This window comes from Macrotis lagotis, chromosome 1 (assembly GCF_037893015.1).
Source record: "Macrotis lagotis isolate mMagLag1 chromosome 1, bilby.v1.9.chrom.fasta, whole genome shotgun sequence".
Lineage (NCBI taxonomy): Eukaryota > Metazoa > Chordata > Mammalia > Peramelemorphia > Peramelidae > Macrotis > Macrotis lagotis.
The window spans coordinates 912,568,153-912,591,566 of record NC_133658.1 but is presented as its reverse complement, the minus strand read 5'-3'; the positions used below and the strand labels follow the sequence as shown (position 1 = coordinate 912,591,566).

Sequence of the window (23,414 nt, the reverse complement as noted above, 5' to 3'; positions counted from 1 at the left end):
TTTTGACACAAACTTCCATTAGTGTTTTACTACAAGAACAAACTCCCAATGAGAATGATCACACTGAGTCAACCTTGTAACACATACATTCAGTGTTCATCTTTGTCCTAAGAGTACCCAGCATCTGGCTTAAAATAAAACAATTTTAACCTTTGTTCTCATTACAATAACGACTCAAACATCCTTAACCAAAATGAATTTTTCCCCAAATATTCCCATATTTCCCTTTTCCTGGTGTACTTAGTTAACTCACTTAAACTAGACCTTGAGACTGTAATTAGCCTAAAAATTTCCCATTCTTCTTCTCACCTAAATATCCCCTCTAAAAAAAAAATCAAGGAAACCTAATTCCACTTTAACATGTAGCTTATAGAGCGGCTAGGTGGTGCAGTGGATAGAGTACTGGCCTTGGAGTCAGGAGTACCTGAGTTCAAATCTGGCTTCAGACACTTAATAATTACCTAGCTGTGTGGCCTTGGGCAAGCCACTTAACCCCATTGCCTTGCAAAAAACTAAAAAACAAAAAACAAAAAAAAATGAAGCTTATAGCAGATGTCAGAGCCAGACACCTCACCTATCTCTGGCTATTAGATCCAATTCCCCTAAAACTTCTTTTTCTGGTTTCCTCAGCAACTATAAAGATCCAGGACCTTAAAGGGAAATTCCTTTACAGATATAAGTATTGAAAGTCAGTGCCCAGGCAGAGGTCACGTGGGTAAGTCAAATGTCTCAGACCAGATTTATTCTTCCAGGTGAGACATTATCCAATTGTCATTTTTGGGGAAATCAAGTCAAAGGAGTCCAACCTCAGCTATACTGAGAAGCTCCCCCCCCCTTCGGCTGTCCATCCCTGTCACCTGACATCCTTGGCCCATTGGCTTCCTTGGTTCCAAGAACATGACAATTTTGCAGCAACATTTCCTTTGGTTGACCATCCTGGCATCTGACATAAGAGAAAATTGATTAAAAGTCCCGAGATTTAAAATAGTTGTTTTACCTAGTTAGAACTTCCAGGGAACACAATTCACTAAATTCCAATTCTAGTCTTAATGGAGTCCCAATTAATGAAACCCCTACCTAAAGCTCAGAGTTTCCTTCCTAGGTCTTTGCCTAAAACCAGGTATTCTAACTATGACTGGCCCTACAGGCCTGTCTCCTACCTCTTACTAGAGACCTCCCTTTGTCTGAAATCATATCTACTCTATCTATATATAAAGATGGCATATCAGATTCCCCTAGGCTAGTGAAACCTACCTCTAGCCTGTTGTATATTACAACAAATAAATGCCTCCTTTGTCCAGGAGATTGCACAGAGAAATCTCAAATGATCTTGTGTTTACCTTGCCCATATTATATAGTGCTTTTACTTCAAAGCAAACAACCACTGCTTTGGAATATACATATATAGATCCAAAATATTCCAAAATTCACATAGACAGCTAGAAACTTCTATATATAAACTTGTTTGCCCACTAGCCGCCCTCAACCTACAAATGGTTATTTTTCTTTTGGCAAAGCAATTGGGGTTAAGTGACTTGTCCAAGATCACACAGCTAGGCAATCACCAAGTGTCTGAGGCCCGATTTGAAGTCAGGTCTCCTGATTCCAGGGCCGAGTGCTCCATTCTCAGCACCACCTAGCTGCCCCCAATAGACTAATTACTCTTCAGAATTCTTTAAAACCATTAGAACATCTTAGGTAGTTTTACATTTCCAACATGCATTATTAATTTCATTGTAACAGAACAGCAATAAGAGTAACACACAAATTACTAGATTGTTGAAAGCAATTCTTCCATTATTACATTATTCATGAACCCACAGATCTATCCAGGAAAGGGTCATACTTTGAGATTTTCCTTATTGCCCTACAAAGCAATCACCTTAATCCCAGGCTTTAACAATACAGTATTTAAATAACATTCACAATAGATGACTAAATATTGCAAATACAATCTCTTTGCAGTTACAAAAGAATATCACATAACTGATAGATGCATCTTATTCATCACTAAAGTATCTTACAGCATTAGTCAGAGCTCTACATATCAGCTGTCTGCAGTTACCAAGAGAAGTCCACATTCTTGACTTCTTTTAAAGTTAAACATACATTGTTAACATACATCAATCATAAGATTCTTATTTAAACATTTCCTTTCCCTTAGAACAAGAGCAAAGTGAATATCCCACGATCTCTATACTTTTCTCAGAATCCAATCTCATACATAGACACATTTAAAACCTCAATGTAATTACAACTAAACTTCCCAACAGTTTAGTGTGATTAAAAAAACTTTAGAGTACCTTATACAGAGAATCCAGAACTCACATTTCAAAACTCTATCCTAAATAAAAATACAATTGTTAGCATTATTAAACTAAACATTAAAACCAATTAGAGCTTTTTCCCAAAAGAAATCAGTAAATATCCCTGATAACCTAGGCATTTCTCTTCTTAGTAACCCAACACCACTTTTCTTTAACCCAAAAGTGCTGCCGTAAAGTTTTAAAATCCCAAACCACTTAACTCCTTGCAAAAGTTACAATAGCAGTGAAATAGTTTATAATCCCAAACAAAGTAGTTTACACTCTAGGTTATTTTATTTAAGTAAATTAGGATTACAATCTAGGTTATTTAATTCCTCCCATTCCGTACAAATTTCATCAGAATGTGACAGCACTAAAAACCCCTCAGTGTGCTTCCCAAAACTCTAGTTCAGAAACCTTACAAACAATGAGAGTCAATCACTCAGGCTACCTGGCCAGCAGATATTCATTAAATGTGATTTCCTTTCGATAAATGAGTCTCTTAACCCCTGGGTCATATATACATATATATAGTTCTTAAGCTCTCCTGTATATCCCCCCTCCCTCCATGGGTGGGTGGAGCACTTAGACTCAGTCTAGGATTCAAGTCTTAACAAATGGTGAATGGGATCAAGACCACCATGTGTCAATCTACCACCCCCTTCCCCCAACCCAGGGAGAAAGCATGGGATCTTTCTCTTTAAGGGTCTTTCTTCTCTTGAACTCTTCTAAACTCTCACCAAACCACACATGTTTTTCCTTTAAGAATCCCCCTTCCTTCCCTTAACTCTACACACCTAGCACAGCTGCCAACTGGCTCAGTGATGGATGGGCTGACGTGCACATGGGGGCCACTGCTCACTACGTCCTTCTCCCCCACCTTCTGAAACTCCTGGGCCCAAATCCCAGCTAGCCCTCCTTGAAAACTTTAGCTGGGTCCTCAGACCCAGAAATGCCTAAAACTGACACTTAGACCAGACAGGACATAGAACAAACACACACAAAGACACACACACACACACACACACACACACACACATAAACACATACACTCTCTGGCAGGAACATTCAAACTCATTCACACAGCACTGGATCCAATCAGCTTCCATCCTTCTGGCTTTCTTGGCTTCCAGCTACCATCCATATGGCTCACTTGCTCCCCAAGTCTGGAGGCAACCTTCACCCTTTAAGATTTGGGGGAAATTCCTGGAGAGAGAACACAAATCTCCCTCCTTCAGGGCACCATATCATCCTCTGGCCTCTCCTTTGGGATAGCTCTCCCACATGGAGAACTTCTCAGCCAGTCCAGGGTGGTCCTGGGCATCAATACCACACTGGAAATCGCTCCCTTACCTCGGTTCTACTCACAGACATTTTAATCACTCTCGGCTCCAAACCTGGGCCAATCTTCCCAGGAATCTCTGAGATATTTTCCCAGGAAAGAACACCAAGAAAGTGGGCTTGAAATCAAGCTATTTGTGAGCATTATTTTCTTGTGTTCTTCCTGGAAAATACCAGGAAAAGAGATTTACAGTAGTATCTCTAGACGAGCCCCCAAATTGTTATAAATGGCTCAAGAATACTTAGTCCAGAGTGATTAAAATGGTTTTTACTAAAATATCTTAACAAAATGGCACACCTCTCTCATGGTGGGAGAGAGGGGCCTATAGCAATATTTTTAAAGAGAAGAATCAAAATATGGACATTATCACTTTTGATTCTGTTTAAGAACATGAAAACTTAAAAAGGAGTAAAGAAGAAGAAAGACTATATTTCTGAAATTTTTTTATAATAAAGGAAAAAGAAAATTTCAAAAAGAATAAAAACTTATTTAGTAAAAATACAGAGATGATAAAATATAAACAATTCCCATCACTGATGGGCATAACTGTCAGCAAAATTCTTTTAAATGCTTTACCGAATGAGAGAAATAAAGAGCTAAATACATAATTAAAAAGGGATAGAAATGATATTGACTTAATTAATAAAACTCAACAATCATTGGAAACTTTCAGAAACTGGCTCAGGCACTTAGAAGGGAAGTGTAGGAAGCCCTTGGCAATAAGGAAGCCTTAACATATGTAAATAAAATGAATTAAAAGACTAAAATTCTATCTTTAATGAGACAGAGTTAAAAAAAAAAAACCCTAATGGGGAAAACAAAAGTATTAGAAACAAATGAATCATGATATAAACAAGACACCTCCCAACTTCAAATAGGAAGAGATTAAATGATCTAAATTTCTATTATATTAGCTTACATTCCATTTCTTTGGTTTACATAGAACATATGCTACATTATTATATTATAATGCATTATACCACATCAAATTACCTTGTAACATTATTTGCATCATATATATCACAACATATTATATCATATTACATTGTATATTTTATATATATTATGAATTATCTCATTATAATTAAATGACTTTAATGAATCAGATTGTTACTCAGAAAAAAAAGAGTAGTGTATTGGATAAGGAAAAAAAAATCTATTGATTTGTTTTTTACTTTTTTTGCAAGGCAGTGGGGTTAAGTGGCTTGCCCAAGACCACACAGCTAGGTAATTATTAAGTATCTGAGGCTGAATTTGAACTCAGATACTCCTGATACCAGGGTCGGTGCTCTATCCACTGTGCAACCTAGCCACACCCCCCATCGATTTCTTACAAGAAACATCTATAAAACAAATACCTACATGTAATAAAAATGAAGGCCTACAAAAATTATTATACATCAAGCAAATTAAAATTTAGTTACTATCAAAATGTAAGTTTAAGGAAAAAAATTGATATAAAATTCTATGAGAAAAGAAATGCTATAATTCTAAATAAATGGACAATACAGCAAAGTCAATATTCAGTATTAATTCACTAAATACTTTTGTTTCTAGGTTTGGGAAGGAAATTGATCTGGATTAATAGAGAAATAGGCAGGAATGCAAAAATGATGAGAGAATTAAAAATTATTTCCTCTGTTATAGAAATAAGTAACTGAATAATGAACCCAAATGGTGAAAGGTTATAACAAAATTCTGAATAATAATCTAAAAGAATAAAAAAAAGATATATTTTCAATCATGCGGTTAAGATACATACTTTTCAGGGCAGAGAGATTTTCCAAATAAATATGAAATGTGGAATTAGCAACTATTGACATTTTCTGGTTGGCTAATGACCTAGACTTCATCATATTTTCCATGACTTAATGGCCCACTGAATAGAACTGGAATTGGGTGGGACTGTAATGAGGAATACCTGAGATCAAACCCTCCCTCAGAAACTTCTTCATTGTGTGACCCTGATAAAACAATTAATTTTCATTTGCTTCAGTTTCATTATCTGTGAAATGTGGATACTAATAGTACCTACGTTTGAGAGTTGTTGTGAGGATCAAATGAAATCACAATTGTAAAGTGCTTAGCAAAGTGCATAGCTTTAGAAATATGAGATACTGTGACAATGTTCTTCCTGAATGATCACATTGACTCTAACACCCATACCCTATTAGGACCCCTTGTCCTTGGGCCTCTCTCTCCCTTTAAACAGAGAGATTGGTGGGTGGACCTCAGAGAACTCTTTGAAGATCCTTCAATTAAAGAAGAGTTCTCCAGTGGACACCTCATTACTTCTCACCCAGTTGTAGGACTTCAACATTTCAACCTCTCTCAACCACTTTACACATGCTCTTTGCCCTCTTGTTTAGCACAATCTCTAAAACCCTGCAGGCACTTCAGAAATCTTTACTAATTGACTAATTTGAGATCATTAGTTTTGCAAATATTCTTCAATTGAAGATTTAGGAAGTAAAGAGATAGTGGCCTAAATTGAGGAAACAATGAAATAAATAACAAATGTGCCAATAATTAATATAATTCACAATAAAAACCAATTATATATATATATATATAAGTTATATGTAAGTTGTTTATATATAATATAAATTATAACAACATAAAATGCCAAAAGTACCATTCTTAAAAGGCAAATCACAAAATTTATTAATGAGAGCATGAGTAATCCAAATCACTAATAAAGAAATTTAAAAATGAATTGAACACTTCCTAAATTTTCTGACCTGTCCCCCAGACCTGAAACACTCCCTGTTACTGTTTTGATTACAGACTTCTGTGAATACATTTAAGATTCAATTAAAATTCTGTCTTCTATCTTATTTATCATACAGTGTGAGTGAAAAGTGGAATACGGACAAGGTTTACCATAAAACCAACTGCCAAAAATACCAAAACAAAAAAAAATTATTTTAAAAGTCAATGTTTTAAAATTTCAAAGAACAAACTATAGTCCTAAAAAAGAAATATGAGAGAAAAGTCACAACCTGTTTTTTGGCAGAGGGATGAGGCCCAAAGATCGAAAAAGAGAGTAGCACACATGTCCTGCTTTGTTTTGGCCTGTTGATTTCTTTTTCCGATTTCTCTCCTTTTTTTATTTTCTCTTTTTCTTTGACCATATATCTCTGAAAATAAACCCTAGTAGGATTTTTCGGGATGTGCATAATATAAGCCTAACCCCCAAATTAAGCTGCAATTAAGATCCTTAGCAAGATGGATGGATTTATTCTGTCCATTGCAACAAACAATGGACAGATTGAATAATAAAATAATAATATTAATATATAATTTTAGAGAAATAAATGATATTGTTGACATTAATAATTACAATAAATGATAATAAAATAATAATTATTTGTAAATATACAATTTTTCATGTTGCAGAGGGAAGAATAGATCAAATACTGATTTCAGTAGGAATGATTGCCTAATTCCAGCCTCATCATATTGCAATAAAGATGCCATTCAAAGACTATTTGTGCATGGAAATCTATGACTACACTGGAAAATAGAATGGAGAGAAATCAGTGTGAAAACTTTATGATGCCTAGTCTGCATGAAGCTGTGACTTGGGTGAAAAATTCATGGCATAAAATCATTGACAGCTATGTTGCCAATGCACAATGCACAGGCTCCATGGACAAGCAGGCTACATGGTCATTTAAGAAGAACTCTGTTGCTGGACAGAAGATTAGGGTTAATGGTTCTATAGGCAATAGACTCACAAGAAATTCAGGCTGGAATTTGGGGTTTGGAGAGTTATAACAGTGTTCCAGAAGTAGGTGAAATGACTGAATTTGAATAAATTATAGGATTTTGTAGATGGGAAGAATAAGATCATCCTTTGAAAATAAACCCTATGGATAAATGTACAACATGGAAACAAAATAAACACTAACAGATTGCTTTCCGTGGGGTGGGGGAAGGGAAGTAAAATTGGGAGAAAAATTGTAAAACTCAAATAAAATCGTTAAAAATAAAAAAAAACTCTCAGAATATTAAAAAAAAAGAAAAGAAACCCTAATGCATCCTTTGGAGCAAAAAATATTATAAGACCCAGTCTCATTTTAGAGAAATACAGTACCTTACAAATTAATCTTGTTATACTGAATGACCCACTGGAAAGGAAGAAAGTGATAAATAATGGAAGAAATTCAGTTAATGAATAAATAAAATTATTAACACATCTAAAAAGTTGCTGAAGCTTTAAAATGCATTATTAACCTATTAAATTATATTTATATGCACATTTATATGTCTGTATCTATCTATCCATATTAACTGCTGTTTTTCACTTTGGGTGAAAATCTCTTCATATATGTATTACTACTTCTATTTGACTTGGGCTTAATGTTTTCATCTTTCCCCTAAGTCTCTCGTAGAACAATAGGGCCATAAACATACATTAAAGGTTTTCATTTTTCCCCCAAACTCTCCAGTGTCCATATCCATTATTATGTCGACACTGACCACTTTGTGCTTCTAGACTGATTTTCTCTATCTCTGTTATTTTTCCACTCATGCCCTCACATTTCCTTCAATTGATTTCCTTCCACAAAATCTATGTGTCCGTAAGAATCTATTCCAATTTTATATCCAATCTCCTACAAAAGACTTTCTTGTAAAGTTGTCTTCACATACTTACCAGTCTGGTTGGAAATCTCCCCCTCTGGGCAGGGGATACAATGAAAGCAACAGATGGCTTCTCCCTCAAGGAAAGACTTGCGAAATCCAGAACTACAGCTCTCACTGCACACAGAATGGGGAATCTGGACAAGAAGGAAATTCTTTAAAAGGTCTTGGCATTTAAATATTCTAGAAGGTTCATGGAAGTATGAGAATTGAGGATGTTCTAATGCATTAAGCATTACAGAATTTCTAGTGAAGTAATCCTGGTCTACGTTTGCCAGGGATACAATCAATCAATTAACAAACTTTCCTATATTACTTCATGCAAATCACATACTGTACTAAGTTCTAGAAAATACTAAGTTTGGGGCAGCTAAATGGTTCAGCTGTCTGACCTTGGGCAAGTCACTTCACCCCATTGATCCATACAGAGAGAGAGAGAGGGTGGGGAGAGAGAGAGAGAGAGAGAGAGAGAGAGAGAGAGAGAGAGAACAAAAATATAAGTGAATGAAATGCAATTCTACCTTGGAAAACAGTCAGAAAATCTAATGACAATCAAGAATTCCTAAAAGAATTTAAATATAAACTATAGACATGCTAACACAAATAATAAACATATATGTGACATCTTTTTATATTTAAGTAACCACATATTTCTGTTTCTTACTACATAGGTATAGGATGTTTGAACTAACTAAAGATTTTCCTTGAAATGGTTCCTATAAGATACTGCAGAGCTGGACATTTTCTGAAGCTGCTGATTTAAAGAGTAGTTATAAGCATTTAGAAACAAAAAAAGTGATAGCTTTAGTCAAGTAACAAATTGTCCTGGTCTTACATAGATTCTTTTAAAATACTAATTTTAGATGGTTTCATGTAGCACAGTTAGGTTTCTAAAATCTTTTCCAAACATTAAGTCACTTTATCCTCACAGCAAACTTGAGAGGTAGGTGCTTTGGTTCTTATATCTGATGCAGTTGATGAGATTTGTAATGCCAAAAAATCATGAGATGAAACAAAGAGAATTCATTGTAAAACAATGAAAGATAAAGATGATTGGAAAAGAATAAAAGGGAAGATATGAAAAGTCTTTGTTTTGCCTCATAATCATTGGGAAAGATGACAGCTTCTTAAAGGTCTTTATGAATTAATGAAAAAACAAGATGCTGATGTAGGGAAATTTTAGAGTAAGTGAATCCAACAGGTGGAAAGAGGGACAGTTCTTGTAGAACTGTCATTCAATGACTCAAAAGGAGGTTGAATAGACATCTCTAGAGTCTTCTCCCAATCTTACTATAAGGGAGGCCTTAATTCCTTCAGCAGGAGAAGCAGGAAGTTGGGCTGGGGCCACTTTGCTTTCCTTAATATAAAAAATGCCATGCTGCAGCCTTACTAGACAATATGATCACATTCAATCAAAATTCTTACTCTCCTTAAATGTCTCCTTTGCTGCATCCTCTTCAAAATGTACTTTTTAATCTACTAGAAATCCTCAGGGTCCTCTCCTCTTCTCTCTCTGGACTACTCACTTGGTGATCCCATCAGCCTCCATGAATTTCATTATCATCTCTATACTGAATTGATCCAATCTAACTGTTCTGCACCACTTCTTTTGCTGATCTCCAGTCTTTGATCTCCTATTGCCTTTCAGATGACTCAACCTGGTTGCCCTATAGATATCTTAAACTCATCATGGGAAAAACTAAGATTGCTATCTTTCCCCCTAAAAACTTAACTCCTTCTATCCCTGAACCTTTTGTCACTTGGGAGAAGGAAAGGACATCTAACCTCTATATCCAAGACTTGAATTCTTTCCCACTACATATCAGTTCCACCATGACCCCCCCTAGAGTGTGAAGCACATAAACTTAGCAAAACAGAAATCAGACAATGTGTAGAGGAGATCCTATGCAAGACAAGAGAGAATGAAAGAGATTTCTCATTAAGAATGAGATAACAATGGTTATCCTTCATTTACGAAGAAAACCAAGACATCGGGAAGGTGATGTCATGAGAAGCACATGAATTGGATTTGAGTGAGGAAGTGTTGTACTAGGTCACCAGCTTCACTTTCTCCTCCAGAATTATCTAGAACAAGTGGGCAGATATGAATAAACATGACTGAAGAAGACCCTGGATGTGAGGCAATCAGGATTAAGAGCCCTGCTAAAATGGTCTCAGTGTCTGTATTCAAAGTCCAGTCCTCTGGACTCCAAGACCAGAGCTCTATTCCCTGTGTGTCCTAATGGCCCCAGAATGAGATGACAAAACTTAACCAGAAGAGACTGTCCTTTATGTTATGCGAGAGGTAATTCCCTACCATCTCTCTAGTACTAAGTTGAATAGGGACATTGTTCAGACTGCCAGTTCCTCTAATGTCTCCTCAGAGAATTTTTATTTCCACAACCTGAAAAAGGATTGGTATCTTCCATTTTCTCTCTTAAAGCTGGGAACCAGATGCACTGGCATTGCCTTATCACATGAGGTCCTAAAGGTTGAGGAGTCCTAAAGGGGACTGTTATTTTTATAGACAATTTTCCATAAGGGGAAGGGATAGACAAAACAGACAAACAGACAGATAAAGCCATAGACTAATAGAGAAACTCCAATTATTTAATCATCCCTCCCAACAAAAGATCAAATCTAAATTAATGTTTTCAGTGATAGTACAAACAGAAGAATTTCAGAATACTAAATATCACTTCAGTGCTCTGCAAATTAATACCCTGAGGCTTTTCCCCATTTATACTCATATTTATGGTGAAACACAATGAAAAATGTTAGTGGGAAGAATTTCAATACTCAAGAAAATGTCTCCTAGAGGTAAAAAGGAAGTGGAACCAAATACTTGTTAACAGAGTCACAAAAAACTTCCGTGTGAGTTGCTACTAACCTCTTTATCAAATTGAGTCCATGTTATGGCATTCCCACGAATGGAAAAATCTTCACCAAGGGGAGCTTGGGGAATAAACTCTCCCACTTTCACCAGAACTTCTGTACCATTATAGTACTCCACAAAGTTGTTGATATCATAGTTTGCCAGAGGGATGCTTTTCTCATTCAAGAACACCTGGTCACCCACACTGTTGTTAAATTGGATGTTTCTAAGAAGGGAGTGCAGCTGAATGGGAAGTGAAGTTAGAAGTTATTCTCTAATGCAATGACACCCAAAACATCTTGAACTGTCAAGATAAACTTTTCCTCCACCTGAATCACATTTATATGGATAATTCTATTGTGCATCTCATGCTAACCAACCCTTTAAGGATAGTGATCCCTTAATCACTTTTTCAATTCATTTATTTGATCTAAATATTTACTCAATTTCTTACCATGCCCTACCATCCTAAACCTAGCTGTCCCCTTTGCTTGCCATCTAATTACTTCATTCCTCAGTACCTGTCTTCACTGGACCATATAAACTCTCTCCAAAATTCTCAGTAGAACATACTTCTCTATGCAAAAGAAATTCACCTTCCCCAAATAGTATCCTACTTCTGTTGCTTTTTCTTTTTTCAATCTTTTACTTTTCCCATATATTATGGTTCCTTTCCTGCTTCCTTCAAATTAACCTCACCTGTTCCAATTCTTTAGAAAACCTTCACTAAACTCGACTAGTGACCCATCTCAAGCTATTGCACTATAGCTTTCTTGTTTTTATCATTCAAATTTCTATGAAACAAGAGAAACTCAAACTGTCTCCACTGAACACCACAACTTATGTACTCACCAGTCAAATCTGCCTAACTGCATTGTGAAATCACAGAAGAGTAAATGTTCTTTCCAAAGTTATCAGTATTCTCTTAGTGATCAAATGTGGTAAGATTAATGTCCATCCCTCTTGAAATTTCTGATATATTTCAAACCGTGAGCATTTCAGTCCTCTTGGACTCTTGCTTGTCTCTAGGTATTTGTGGTATTACTTTCTCTTTAGATCTTATACCTCATTTGTCTCCTTTTCTGATATATTACCAATGATCACACCCCAGGAAAACCATATTAGCAGGTTGACTAAGCTAGAGGACAGTCACAGTCCACAAAGTCATAAGTGAGGTCAGGGTACTTCTGCTTCAAGTATGTGAAGACTTTTCCTTGATGAAATGGGTGACTGAGAACAATGTGTTCCAGTGGCCATGAAAGTAGTATGAGTACTCACTGTGGAGTAGGGAGAGTTGAGTTCAGGCAACAAAGATGGCAAGGTCATCTTTTATATCCCAGGCCATGGCCATTTATCCTAACTTTTGCCTTGTTACTTTACTCATATGACTTTGAGAAGATTGTGATCCTGATGTCTTTGTGCAACTATGTCTCCCTTAAATCCAATCAGTATGCAAATAAAGATATCATGTTGTGATTATCCTTAGTCTTTGAATCTAGGGATGAATGATGACCTAAAACCTACTGTTTTATTTCTCATCTATTTGCATCTTGGTAAATTCTTGAGGCCTAACAGCATAATATTCACTTATGAAAATCATTCATTCATCTATGTATCCAGACTCTTAATTGATTCCTAACTAAAACTACTAGGGAGCCTAGTATAATAATCAGTATATGTCTAAAACCATCAACAAGCATTATATGTAATTAGAAGCTTCCCCAATAAGATCAAGAGAGGACCAAAGATGTCTGTTATCACTCCTATTATTCAATATTGTATTAGCATTGTTAAACTCAGGAATAAGGGAAGAAAAATCTTTGAAGCAATTAGAATAGGCAAAAAAGAAATAAAACTCACTCTTTGCAGATGATATTATGGTATACTTAGAGAATCATAGAAAATATTTAAAAACTACTTGAAGCAATCAGCAACTTTTGAAAAGTTGCAAAATGTAAACTAAACCCAGATAAATCATAAGCATTTATATATATATATACACATTTACATATATAAGTTTATATATATATGTGTGTATGTATTCACATTTATATATATATATATATATATATATATGTATATATGTATTTGCCAAGACAGCCTTAGAAACTATATGAAAAGAACTCTAAAACACTTCACACAAATAAAAATCATATCGAAAGAACTTTGAAAATTTTTGATAAAAACTGCTGGGAAAAACTGGAAGACTGTATGGCAGAAACCAGGCATAGACCAACATCTCACACCCTCGAACAAGATAAGGTCAAAATGGGTATGGAATTTTGACATAAAAGGCAATATTCTTAGCCAATTAGGAGAAAAAGGAATTGCTTATCTTTAAGATTTGTGGAAATGGGAGGAGTTTAGGATCAAAGAAGACAAAGAACACTTTAAAAGACAAAATGGATAATTACGATTACATTAAGTTGGAATGTTATTATACAAACAAAACCAACTCATCCAAGATTAAAAGGAGTGCATTAAATCCCCAAACAATTTTTACAACTTGTGTATCTGAAAAAGGAATCATTTCTAAAATATTTAGAAAACTAAGTCAAATTTATAAGACAACTCATTCTCCAATTGATAAATGGCCAAAGGATATGGAAAGGCAATTAATTATCAGATGAAGAGTTAAAAACTATCTAAAGTCATATAAAAAAATTCTAAATCCTTTTTAGAGAAAGGCAAATTAAAACAACTCTGAGATAACCACCTGAGACTTATTAGACTAGTCAGTCTGATTCAAGGAAAATAATTAATGTTTCTGGGGATATGGGAATCCTATTTTGCATTGTTGGTGGATTTGCAAAGTGATTTGGCCTTTCTGGAAAGCAATGTGAAACTATTGTCAAAAAGAACTGAAACTGATCATACTCTGATCTAGCAATAGCACTGGGTCTATACCCTGAAGAGATCATGAAAAAGGATAAAACCATCACTTGTATATAAATATTCATTGCAGCTCTGTTTCAGGTTTCAAAGAATTGGAAATTGAGGGGATACCCATCAATTGAGGAATGGCCAAACAAATTGAGGTATGTGTATGTTATGGAACACTATTGTTCTATTTAGAAATTTCTATGGGATTTCATAGAAGCCTGAAAAGACTTCCATGAATTGATGCTGAGCAAGATGAGCAGAACCAGAGGAGCATTATTCACACTAATAGCAACATGGGCATGAGTCTCAACCTTAATGCACTTGCTCATTCTATCAGTGCAATAATCAGGGATAATTTTTAGGGTAGTTGAGATGGAGAATACAAATTGTATCCAGAGAAAGAACTGTGGAGGTTAAACAAAGACCAAAGATTATTACCTTCAATTTGTTTTAAAAGTTGTCTATATACTACATGATTTTGCTATCTCTAATATTTTATTTTTTCCTCAAGGATATGTTTCTTCTTTCAACGCATTCAATGATAATCAATGCATAGCATAGAAAACATCAAGATTATCAGATTGTTTTTCTTGGGGGGGGGAGGGAAGGGAGGGTGGGGGAAAATTGTAAAATTCACTACCTCACAAAAAATGATAAATAGAAGCTAATATTGTATATTCTTGTAAAACAAATAAAATATTTATATAATAAAAAAGAAATGATTGTTGAAACTACTGTTGCTTGAAGTTGGGAAATAAAATAAATAAAATATTTTTGGAAATTGTAATAGAAATATTATCTGTAGCCATAAAGAATAAAAAAGAAATGGAAAGAATTAGAATGGGCAATGAAGGAACAGAACATTCACGCTTTGTAGATGATATGATGGCATACTTAAAAATGTACCGCTTGAAACAATTAATGCATTATCAAAATTATAAGATATAAGATAAAGTCACATATATCACCAACATTTCTATATATTACCAAAAAAAAGCAGAGCAGAAAGAGAAAGAAAAATTTCATTTAAAGTAATTGTAATCAACATAAAAATGTAAATTATTACAAAACTTTTTTTTACCAATAGCAAAATCTGATAGATATAACTGGAAAGTGTCAATTGTTCATAGATAAAAAGGTAATACAATAAAAATGACAATTCTACCTACAATTAATTACTAATTCAGTGCCATCCCAGTCAAACCACAAAAACATTCTTTTACACAGCTAGAAAAAAAAATGGGATCAGGATTGAACTAGAAGGACAAAAGATCAAGAATATGAAAGGAATTATCGAAATAAAATGAAAAGGAAGGTGGCCAAGTTCTGTCAGATGAAAAATTATAATATAAAGCATCAGTCATCAGATCTGTTTGTTACTGGATAAGAAATAGAGAAGTGGATTGGGGAATAGATTAGGGACAAACCAAACAGCAGTAAATGACCATAAAAATCTCCTTTTGTTAAATCTAGTGACCCCCACGTTTCTCATTTAAGAACTCACTATTTAACAAAATCTGCTTGAAAACTGGAAAACAGTATGAATGAAAAACTAGGCCTTGAACAACATCTTACACACTATACCAAGAGAAGACCGAAATGAGTAAAGGAGCTAAACAAAGAGTAATGCCAAAAGCCAATGAGTAGAAAAAAGAATAGTATATGGATCATAATGTTGGAGAAGAGAGGAATTTATGACCAAGTAAGAAATACAAAACATTAAAAAATGCACAATGATTACATTAAATTAAAAAGGGTTTTTTTTTTTTTTTTACAAAAACTACACCAATTTAATAAATATTAAAAGAAATGCAGAAAGCTGAGGAAACAGTTTTTTTGTGTGTAGCTAGTGTTTCCTATTAATTGGTGAAAGGCTAAACAAAACATTGTATTTGGATGTGTTGGAATACTATTGTTGTGTAGGAAATCATGAATGATCAAACATCACAAAAGCCTGGAAAAACTTACAGAAACTGATGCTGAATGAAGTGAACTGAATCAGAAAAACAGAGTTCATTTTAATAGCAACCTTAAGTGATGATCAACTATGACAGACTTAGCTCTTTCTCAGTCGTACAATTATCAAATACAATTCAAATAGTAATTGTGATGGAAAACATCAGCCAAGCCAGAGAAAGAACAAAGGACTCTGAATGAAGACCAAAGCTTAATATTTTCAATTTCTGAAAATGTTGATGTTTCATATTTTCCCTTTCATGTTTTTTCTTTTCTTGTGATCCTTTTTCCATACTATGACTAATATGGAATTATGTTTAACATACTCTACAGCTTGAAATCATATTACTCCCTGTTCAGTAGAGGGAGAAGGCCAAGTAGGGAGGGAGAAGACGTGAGCTCAAAATTTGAGAAAAATGAATCTTGACAACTATTTTTTCATATACTTGGAAAAATGAACAAATAATTTTATAAAAATAATACTTCAGGGGACTTCTGGCCAAGATGGTGTTGGAAAATGAGGCACTGTTTTAAGCTCCCCTGGCATTCCCTCAGAACTGACAGGAATCAAGCCTCTTAAAAGACATTGGTTAGACAAAAGAACAAGGACTGTCACTGGGGGATGGGACTTCAGTATAGCTTGGGATGACTTGCATGGACTAATGCCAAGAGAAGTGAAAAGAATGAGAACATTGAACACACTAACAGCACAACTGAGTGATGAACAAATATAATGGACTTGTTTACCATATTATATAATATCAAAGACAATTGTGTGACTTGTGATGGAACATGTGAGCAGAAGACTTTGTGGTGTGCACAGAGAGTAGAATGGGAGAATTCCAGAGCATGCATTAGGAGAGCTTCAGCCCAGCTGCCCAGGACAACCATTCGGCCATCTGGGCTGTTCTGGAAGACCACTTACTAAGGATATATAATATCACTAAATATTTACATGAATAAAATAAAGAGGATATTAATGAACTGAGCATAGAACTTGAACCAATAACTGAAACCAATAGATAAACTTATTGTTAATTTGATTTTTAAAAAAGACCCCGGTCTCTTTCTTACTGCTACTGCCTAACAATTTCTATCTACTGACCAGAGTCCAGGAACCCTCCACTCAGGGCCTTGTCTGTACCCTCCCCATTCTAGCTTCTTCCCTTTTGAAAACACTAAGAATAATGTCCTTACATCAGTTTTTACTAGAGCCAATCACCTGCCATGCCTGGATCAGAGACTGAAATCAGATTGCTCTTAGCTTCAATAATCATGAAGTTCATATTTACAAGAAGAATGGGAACCAATGGGTGAAAGTCCATGAATTGAAGGAACTTGATGGGCATATCTTAGGTTCTGACTGGGCTTCCAAGAGCAATTGAATTGTGCATACTGTAACACCTATGTCAGGAGTCAGAAAGATGGCATCTGGAAACCAACTGTGGCAATCCTGAGGATTAATCATGCAGCCACTTCTGTAAAATGGTCTCCCTTGGAGCTATTGCCTGTAGGCAATGGAGCTTGATTGATTTCTGTGTGCTACTTTGAGTCTGAGAATGACTGGTGGGTGAGAAAACACATTTAAAAAAGTGAAATGGTACCACTGTCCTTAGTTTGGATTGGCACCCCAACAATGTTTTGCTGCCTGCTGGATCTTCAAATGCAGAGCTTTCTGCCTACCTTAAAGAATTTGATTAAAAAGCCAGCCAGTACACCATGGGGTACCAAGTTGCCTTGTGGTCAACTGATGGTAGTCTGGTTGTACCAGCAGTGGTGGTTGGGTCCATGGAATTAGTTTTTCTGCTAGTGGGAACCCCCTGCTTTGGTCCACCAAGGTAGTGCTCTATTATTTGCTGATTCCTCCAAAAATATGGTGGTTTCACAGCTGAAAACAGAGTTCCTCCCACTCCTGAGTGTGTCATTTGTCTCTGAAAAGAGCATGGTGGCTGCTGGCCATGACTGCTGCCCAATGCTATTTGATTATGATGATCAAGGCTCCATGTCCTTTGTCTCCAATTATTCCAAAACAGTATCCAGCAACATTTCTGCCAAGGAATGTTTCCACAACATGGAGAAGAGAGCCATGACTGAGGATTGCTCTGTATGACTGCTCTAGATACCTACACCAAAACAGTATCACCAAAATTTATGAAGTGGACAAGCAAGACTGCCACAAATTTTGCACCACTGGCATTGATGGAGCAATGACAACATGGGATTTCAAGACTACATTCTTCAAATTCAGGGGCTATGAATCACGTGAAGCTGCATTTCCATTCCCAAGCATGACAGACACTTGACAGAATGAAGCTCCAGCATAAGATGGGAAAGGTCCTATGACAAGTCAAAACTGGGAAAATATCCCTTGGACATATTATGTGTTTGTTTTGTTGAACATAATTGGTAAAATTATTGGTTTTAAAAAACTCAGCAGTGAAATCGTTTGGATTGGTTATTTCATTCCCTTCTTGACCAAAGCTGTTCTTTAAGTAGTTTATTGCAAACAGTTGTCACAGTAAATTAAAGGGGGTGTTTGATGTAAACTGTCTGCTAGAAAAACTTTAAAATACAAGGGGAAAAGAAGAAAATATGAAATCACTAGTATCAAAAATAAATAAGGTGAATTTGTCATCAAAGAGAAGGAAAGTAAAATTATAATTCAGACCTATTTTAACCAACCATATGGCCATAAAGGAAAACTAAAAAGGAAAGTGATCAATGTTGGAGATGTGGGAAAACTGGGACACTAATATATTGATGGTGGAGTTGTGAACTGATCCAACCTTTCCAGAGAGCAATATTGGAATTATGCACAGAGAGCATAAAAATGTGCATAATTTTGACCTAGCAATGCAACTACTGGATCTGTATCCAGATGAGATCATGAAAAAAGGTAAAAATACCACATATACAAAAACATTCATGACAGTTCTTTTTATTGTGGCAAAGATTTGGAAACTGATAGAATGCCTATCAATTAGGGAATGGCTGAATGAATAAATTGTGGCATACACACACACACACATAAGTGTGTGTGTGTGTGTGTGTGTGTGTGTGTGTGTGTGTGAAGGGACATAATTATTCTCTAACAAATTTTTGTAAAGGGGTTTCAGAATAGTCTGGAAAGACTTGTATAAATTGAAGCTGAGTAAAGTGAAGAGACCAGAAGAAGATTATACACTATATACTAACGGCACATTGGGTGATGATTGAACATGATAGATTTGTTCACTTCAGCAGTACAATAAGCAAAGATAGTTTTAGAAGACCCATGATGGAAAATACCATCCATATGCAGAGAAGGAACTGGGGAGTTTAAATGAAGACCAAAGCTTATTATCTTTAATTTTTAATAGTTGTCTTATGTGTTATATCATTTTTTCCTCTCTAATGTTTTCTTTATTCCATTTAGATCTGATTTTTCTGTCACAACATGTTCAGTATTGATTGATGTTTAGCATGATTATAAATACTGAAATTATATCAGATTGTTTGCTGTCAGGAGGTGGGGGGACAAGGGAGGGAGGGGAAAAAATGTGAAACTCAAAACCAAGCCAAAAAAATGATTGGTAAAAAATACCATGGTATGTACGTGGAAAAACCAAATGAATAAAAAATTTTAATTTAAAAAAAATAAAACTTCTATGTAATTATCAAGCATCTTCTCCTAATTACTTTTTAAATCTCCTTTCAAGTTAATAATTACCAGTACATTCAATGGAAGCTAATAAATAATGAATTCAAGACTTTTTTATAATCTCCTTTAATTCTGATTTAGACAGAATATATCTTATTTGTATTCATCTTTATTTATGAGTATGAAAACTGAACACTATGAAGCCTTCTAAGTTAAGGGACAGACTTGGCCCTGAAGCCTTTGAGTGCTGTCACTGCAAAACATGGGTCTTCTCACAAGTTTTATTTATCCTTAGTCCCCCATCAACTAAATCCTACATATATTTCTGTTAGGAAATTCCTGGGTCTTCTCACAAGTTTTATTTATCCTTAGTCCCCCATCAACTAAATCCTACATATATTTCTGTTAGGAAATTCCTCGATCATAGATGAAGTCATGTCAAAGATTACATTGGCCACCTGCTGAAAACTATGGTAACCATCTGGGTAGTTGTGGTACAAATAACAAATGGGAACAATCTAGGTCATGAGTCCTTTCAATTTGAAAGCTCTCAAATATGGGGAAAGTAACAGAGACTGGGTCACATAGGCTTTAGGATCACTTTTCAGAATTCAGTATGTCATCTCTCTGGATCAATTTTGGAATTAAAGCTAAAGATATATAATCCAGGGTTCAATTTCCCATCAGTTCCTGTTGACTTTGCTATGATTGAGACTAACCTCTGGAACAGCTATGACTTAGCATTATTAATGAAGAAAAATATAGACCTGGTTCGTAAGGGATTATAGTTCAGAAGTCATTTCGCTGAGTGAATCACTCATTTCTTGCTTTCTACACACAATTCTTTTTCCTAACCTATACAGCAGAGAAGTTGGTACATGTGAACTCTCTAGCGCTCTAAGTGGAAACTTACCTTCCAGGGATATGGAACTAGGCTGCCTTCATCTTTCAGATATTCCATTTCTGATCTAGCTATGAGTAGTTGATGGAGAGCCCAGGCCACAGCATACACAGCATTGTAGACGTTGTAACTCTGACTTGACATAGACATGTCAAAATACCGCAAAGGGAGCATCTCTAAAGAAGCATTGTGTGAACAATATTCTTGTTTCCATTTTGTAGAGTCAAGTACACATTGAAATGCTGAGTTCCAAAATCTTTTAAGGAAAATATCTTCTGGATATTTAGTGGGGTTAACTGTCCTTAAGAAGGTTTTGAAACTTGGAATTTCCTTTCTCTGACTGGAAAATATCAGAGCTCCATTGAAACTACTAACGTCCATGCTATGGGGTCTGATGGTGAAATCCCAATGGGAAGTGGTAATCCACACTTTGCTCCATATCATGTAGGGAAGTTGTGCATATTGCAATGTCCTTAGTGAATTGGTATCCCCATAAACAACGATTACAGTGGCAGAAAATTCATCGATTTTTTGCATGATTTCATAATGGGAATTAGTAGTGTATTTCTCACTGGGAGTAACCCTCTGTATAGAGGCCACACAGACACCCTTCTTGGCCATCTCTTCTCTCATCTCCAGGAGGAATGATTCACCCCTGATATTATCTGTGATAACCATTCCCACCCATGTCCAATTGAAATACACCATTAATTGGACCATTCCCAGGGCAAGGGTGGAATCCTTGGGTGACAGTTGATAAACACTTGGAAAATGAACCTTGTCAGTCAGGATGGGATCAAATGGGCCATAGGTCATCTGAACAGGAAAGAAAAATTCTCTGTGGAAACTGAAGTAAGGATCAGAAAAACACTTACTATAATAATAGACCCTGAATCTACCTACTATCCAAAGATACCATCATTTTTGCCATATGTTTGCATAGACTAAGTTGTGGTCTCAGAATTTGAGCCTCCACTTTCTTTCCTTACTATTATAACCCTTTTCATTTTTAAGATCTCATCCAAATGCAACCTCCAAAATTGCTTTCTTTTTTCATCCACAGACTTTTGTGAGATGACTGTTTCTTGGTATCTGAGTTTCCTTTTTTTGCTTCTGATTTTATGACAATTTTGCGGACTGTTTTTAACTTTGTCCCTGCGCCATCAGCTTGCCAATTCCTTTCTGTATCCAATTGTGTAATATTCATTTCATATGTAAGAATTGCATAAGTGCTCATTAATTTTGGTTGAATTACATTTCTGCATACCCATTACTATATATAATATATATGTAATGTATATATATATAATAGCAATTTTATATTACGTTATAATGATTATAATACTGCATATATATTTCTATTGTTGTTTTTCTGTCAAGTCCAAATCATGATGACACCATTTGGGATTTTCTTGTCAAAGATACAGACTGATTTGTCATTTCTTCCTCCAGTCTATTTTACTGATGAGAACCCAGGGGCATGTGATTCTAATAAGGTCACAAAGTTAATAAGAGTTTCAAGCCATATATATACTCACAAATAAGAGTATTCATGATTCCTAATCCATTTTTTTTTTAGGTTTTTGCAAGGCAAATGGGGTTAAGTAGCTTGCTCAAGGCCACACAGCTAGGTAATTATTAAGTGTCTGAGACTGGATTTGAACCCAGGTACTCCTGCCTCCAAGGCTGGTGCTTTATCCACTATGCCACCTAGCCGCCCCACTAATCCAAGTTTTGGTCGATTGTGCCATCTATCTTTCTATTTATATATTTGTATACATGTAGAATATAGTTATATTTATATAGAACATAAATGCTAAGATAAATGTAATCATTTCCATGTAATGTAAGATTTACATTAATGAAATAGAATATAAGATAGGTAAAGTAATTATACACATCTGAGAGGGGTAAATTCTAATAGAACAGAAATGATGATAACTCATATCAAAAACTGATCTATGTATGTTCCTAGCCCTTAGCATCAGCTGAAGAATATTTCCAGAAGACAGGATTTCCCAGTGTTTACCATGTCCCATATCCAGCTTAAAATGCCTGGGATTTTTCCCTTCCACTCATCCATGTTTTCCTAACAGTGCTGACTATGTTTATCATGATTCTTACCTGTGGAAACTTGTAGAGTTCAAGGAGGGAAGCCATTTGGACTGACAAATCAGAATAGGCTCCTCCAATAACAGCCAAGGATTTGCCCTTCTCACAGTGGTAATTTGGAATGGCCACGTCTTGTCCTGACAGCCACTTTAAGGAGCTCTCCAAGGTACTGGCATCATTGGGATAGGAGTTATAGATGTGGAAACCTAGAGTAATATTGGGTAACAGATTGGGGTCCCTGTTGATTTCCTCTACAGCAAACACCAAGGCCAGGACTTGATTGTAGTGCTTTTCTTGATACCTCAAATGAGACCAATAATGCCACAACTTAGAAAATCATTTTATCCACAAAGAAGATAGTTTTTCGCCAAAGACAATTTCAAATAGTGCTGTTAATCTCAGAGTATATAGTTCCTAGTACTTGGGTGCTATTCCAAGCAAACTACCAAAAGTTCCTTTACTGTGGTAGAAAAAATAGTAGCTACATCAATATGGACTAATAAAACATCAAGAATATCAAGGGAATTGATGAAAAATGCAAAAGAAGATGGTGTAGACAAATCAAATCTAAAATTATATTATAAGGCATCAGTCATCAAAACTCTTTGGTACTGGTAAGAAATAGCCAGACTAGATGCAAAATAAACAGGAGTAACTTACTATAGGAATCTGCTGTTTGATAAATCCAAAGATTCCAACTTATGAGATAAAAACTCATTCTTTACCAAAAAAACTGATGGGGAAACTGGAAG

General features: G+C 35.4%; 1 protein-coding gene and 1 pseudogene across 1 annotated transcript in view; one reads left to right on the top strand and one right to left on the bottom strand.

Moving 5' to 3' along the window:
* Positions 1 to 22,725, bottom strand: part of LOC141509782 (vomeronasal type-2 receptor 26-like) — a 28,504-nt gene extending 5,779 nt beyond the window's left edge. The window contains exons 1-4 of the mRNA XM_074219575.1: positions 22,675 to 22,725; positions 20,563 to 21,366; positions 11,186 to 11,413; positions 8,309 to 8,432 (exon numbers count right to left, since the gene is read on the bottom strand). Of these exons, the coding sequence (XP_074075676.1) occupies positions 8,309 to 8,432; positions 11,186 to 11,413; positions 20,563 to 21,366; positions 22,675 to 22,710 (1,192 nt within the window). The 5' untranslated portion in view covers positions 22,711 to 22,725. The remainder of the gene's footprint in view (positions 1 to 8,308; positions 8,433 to 11,185; positions 11,414 to 20,562; positions 21,367 to 22,674) is intronic.
* On the top strand, positions 17,197 to 18,312 carry LOC141510265 (actin-related protein 2/3 complex subunit 1A pseudogene; annotated as a pseudogene).
* Positions 22,726 to 23,414: the final 689 nt, after the last annotated feature.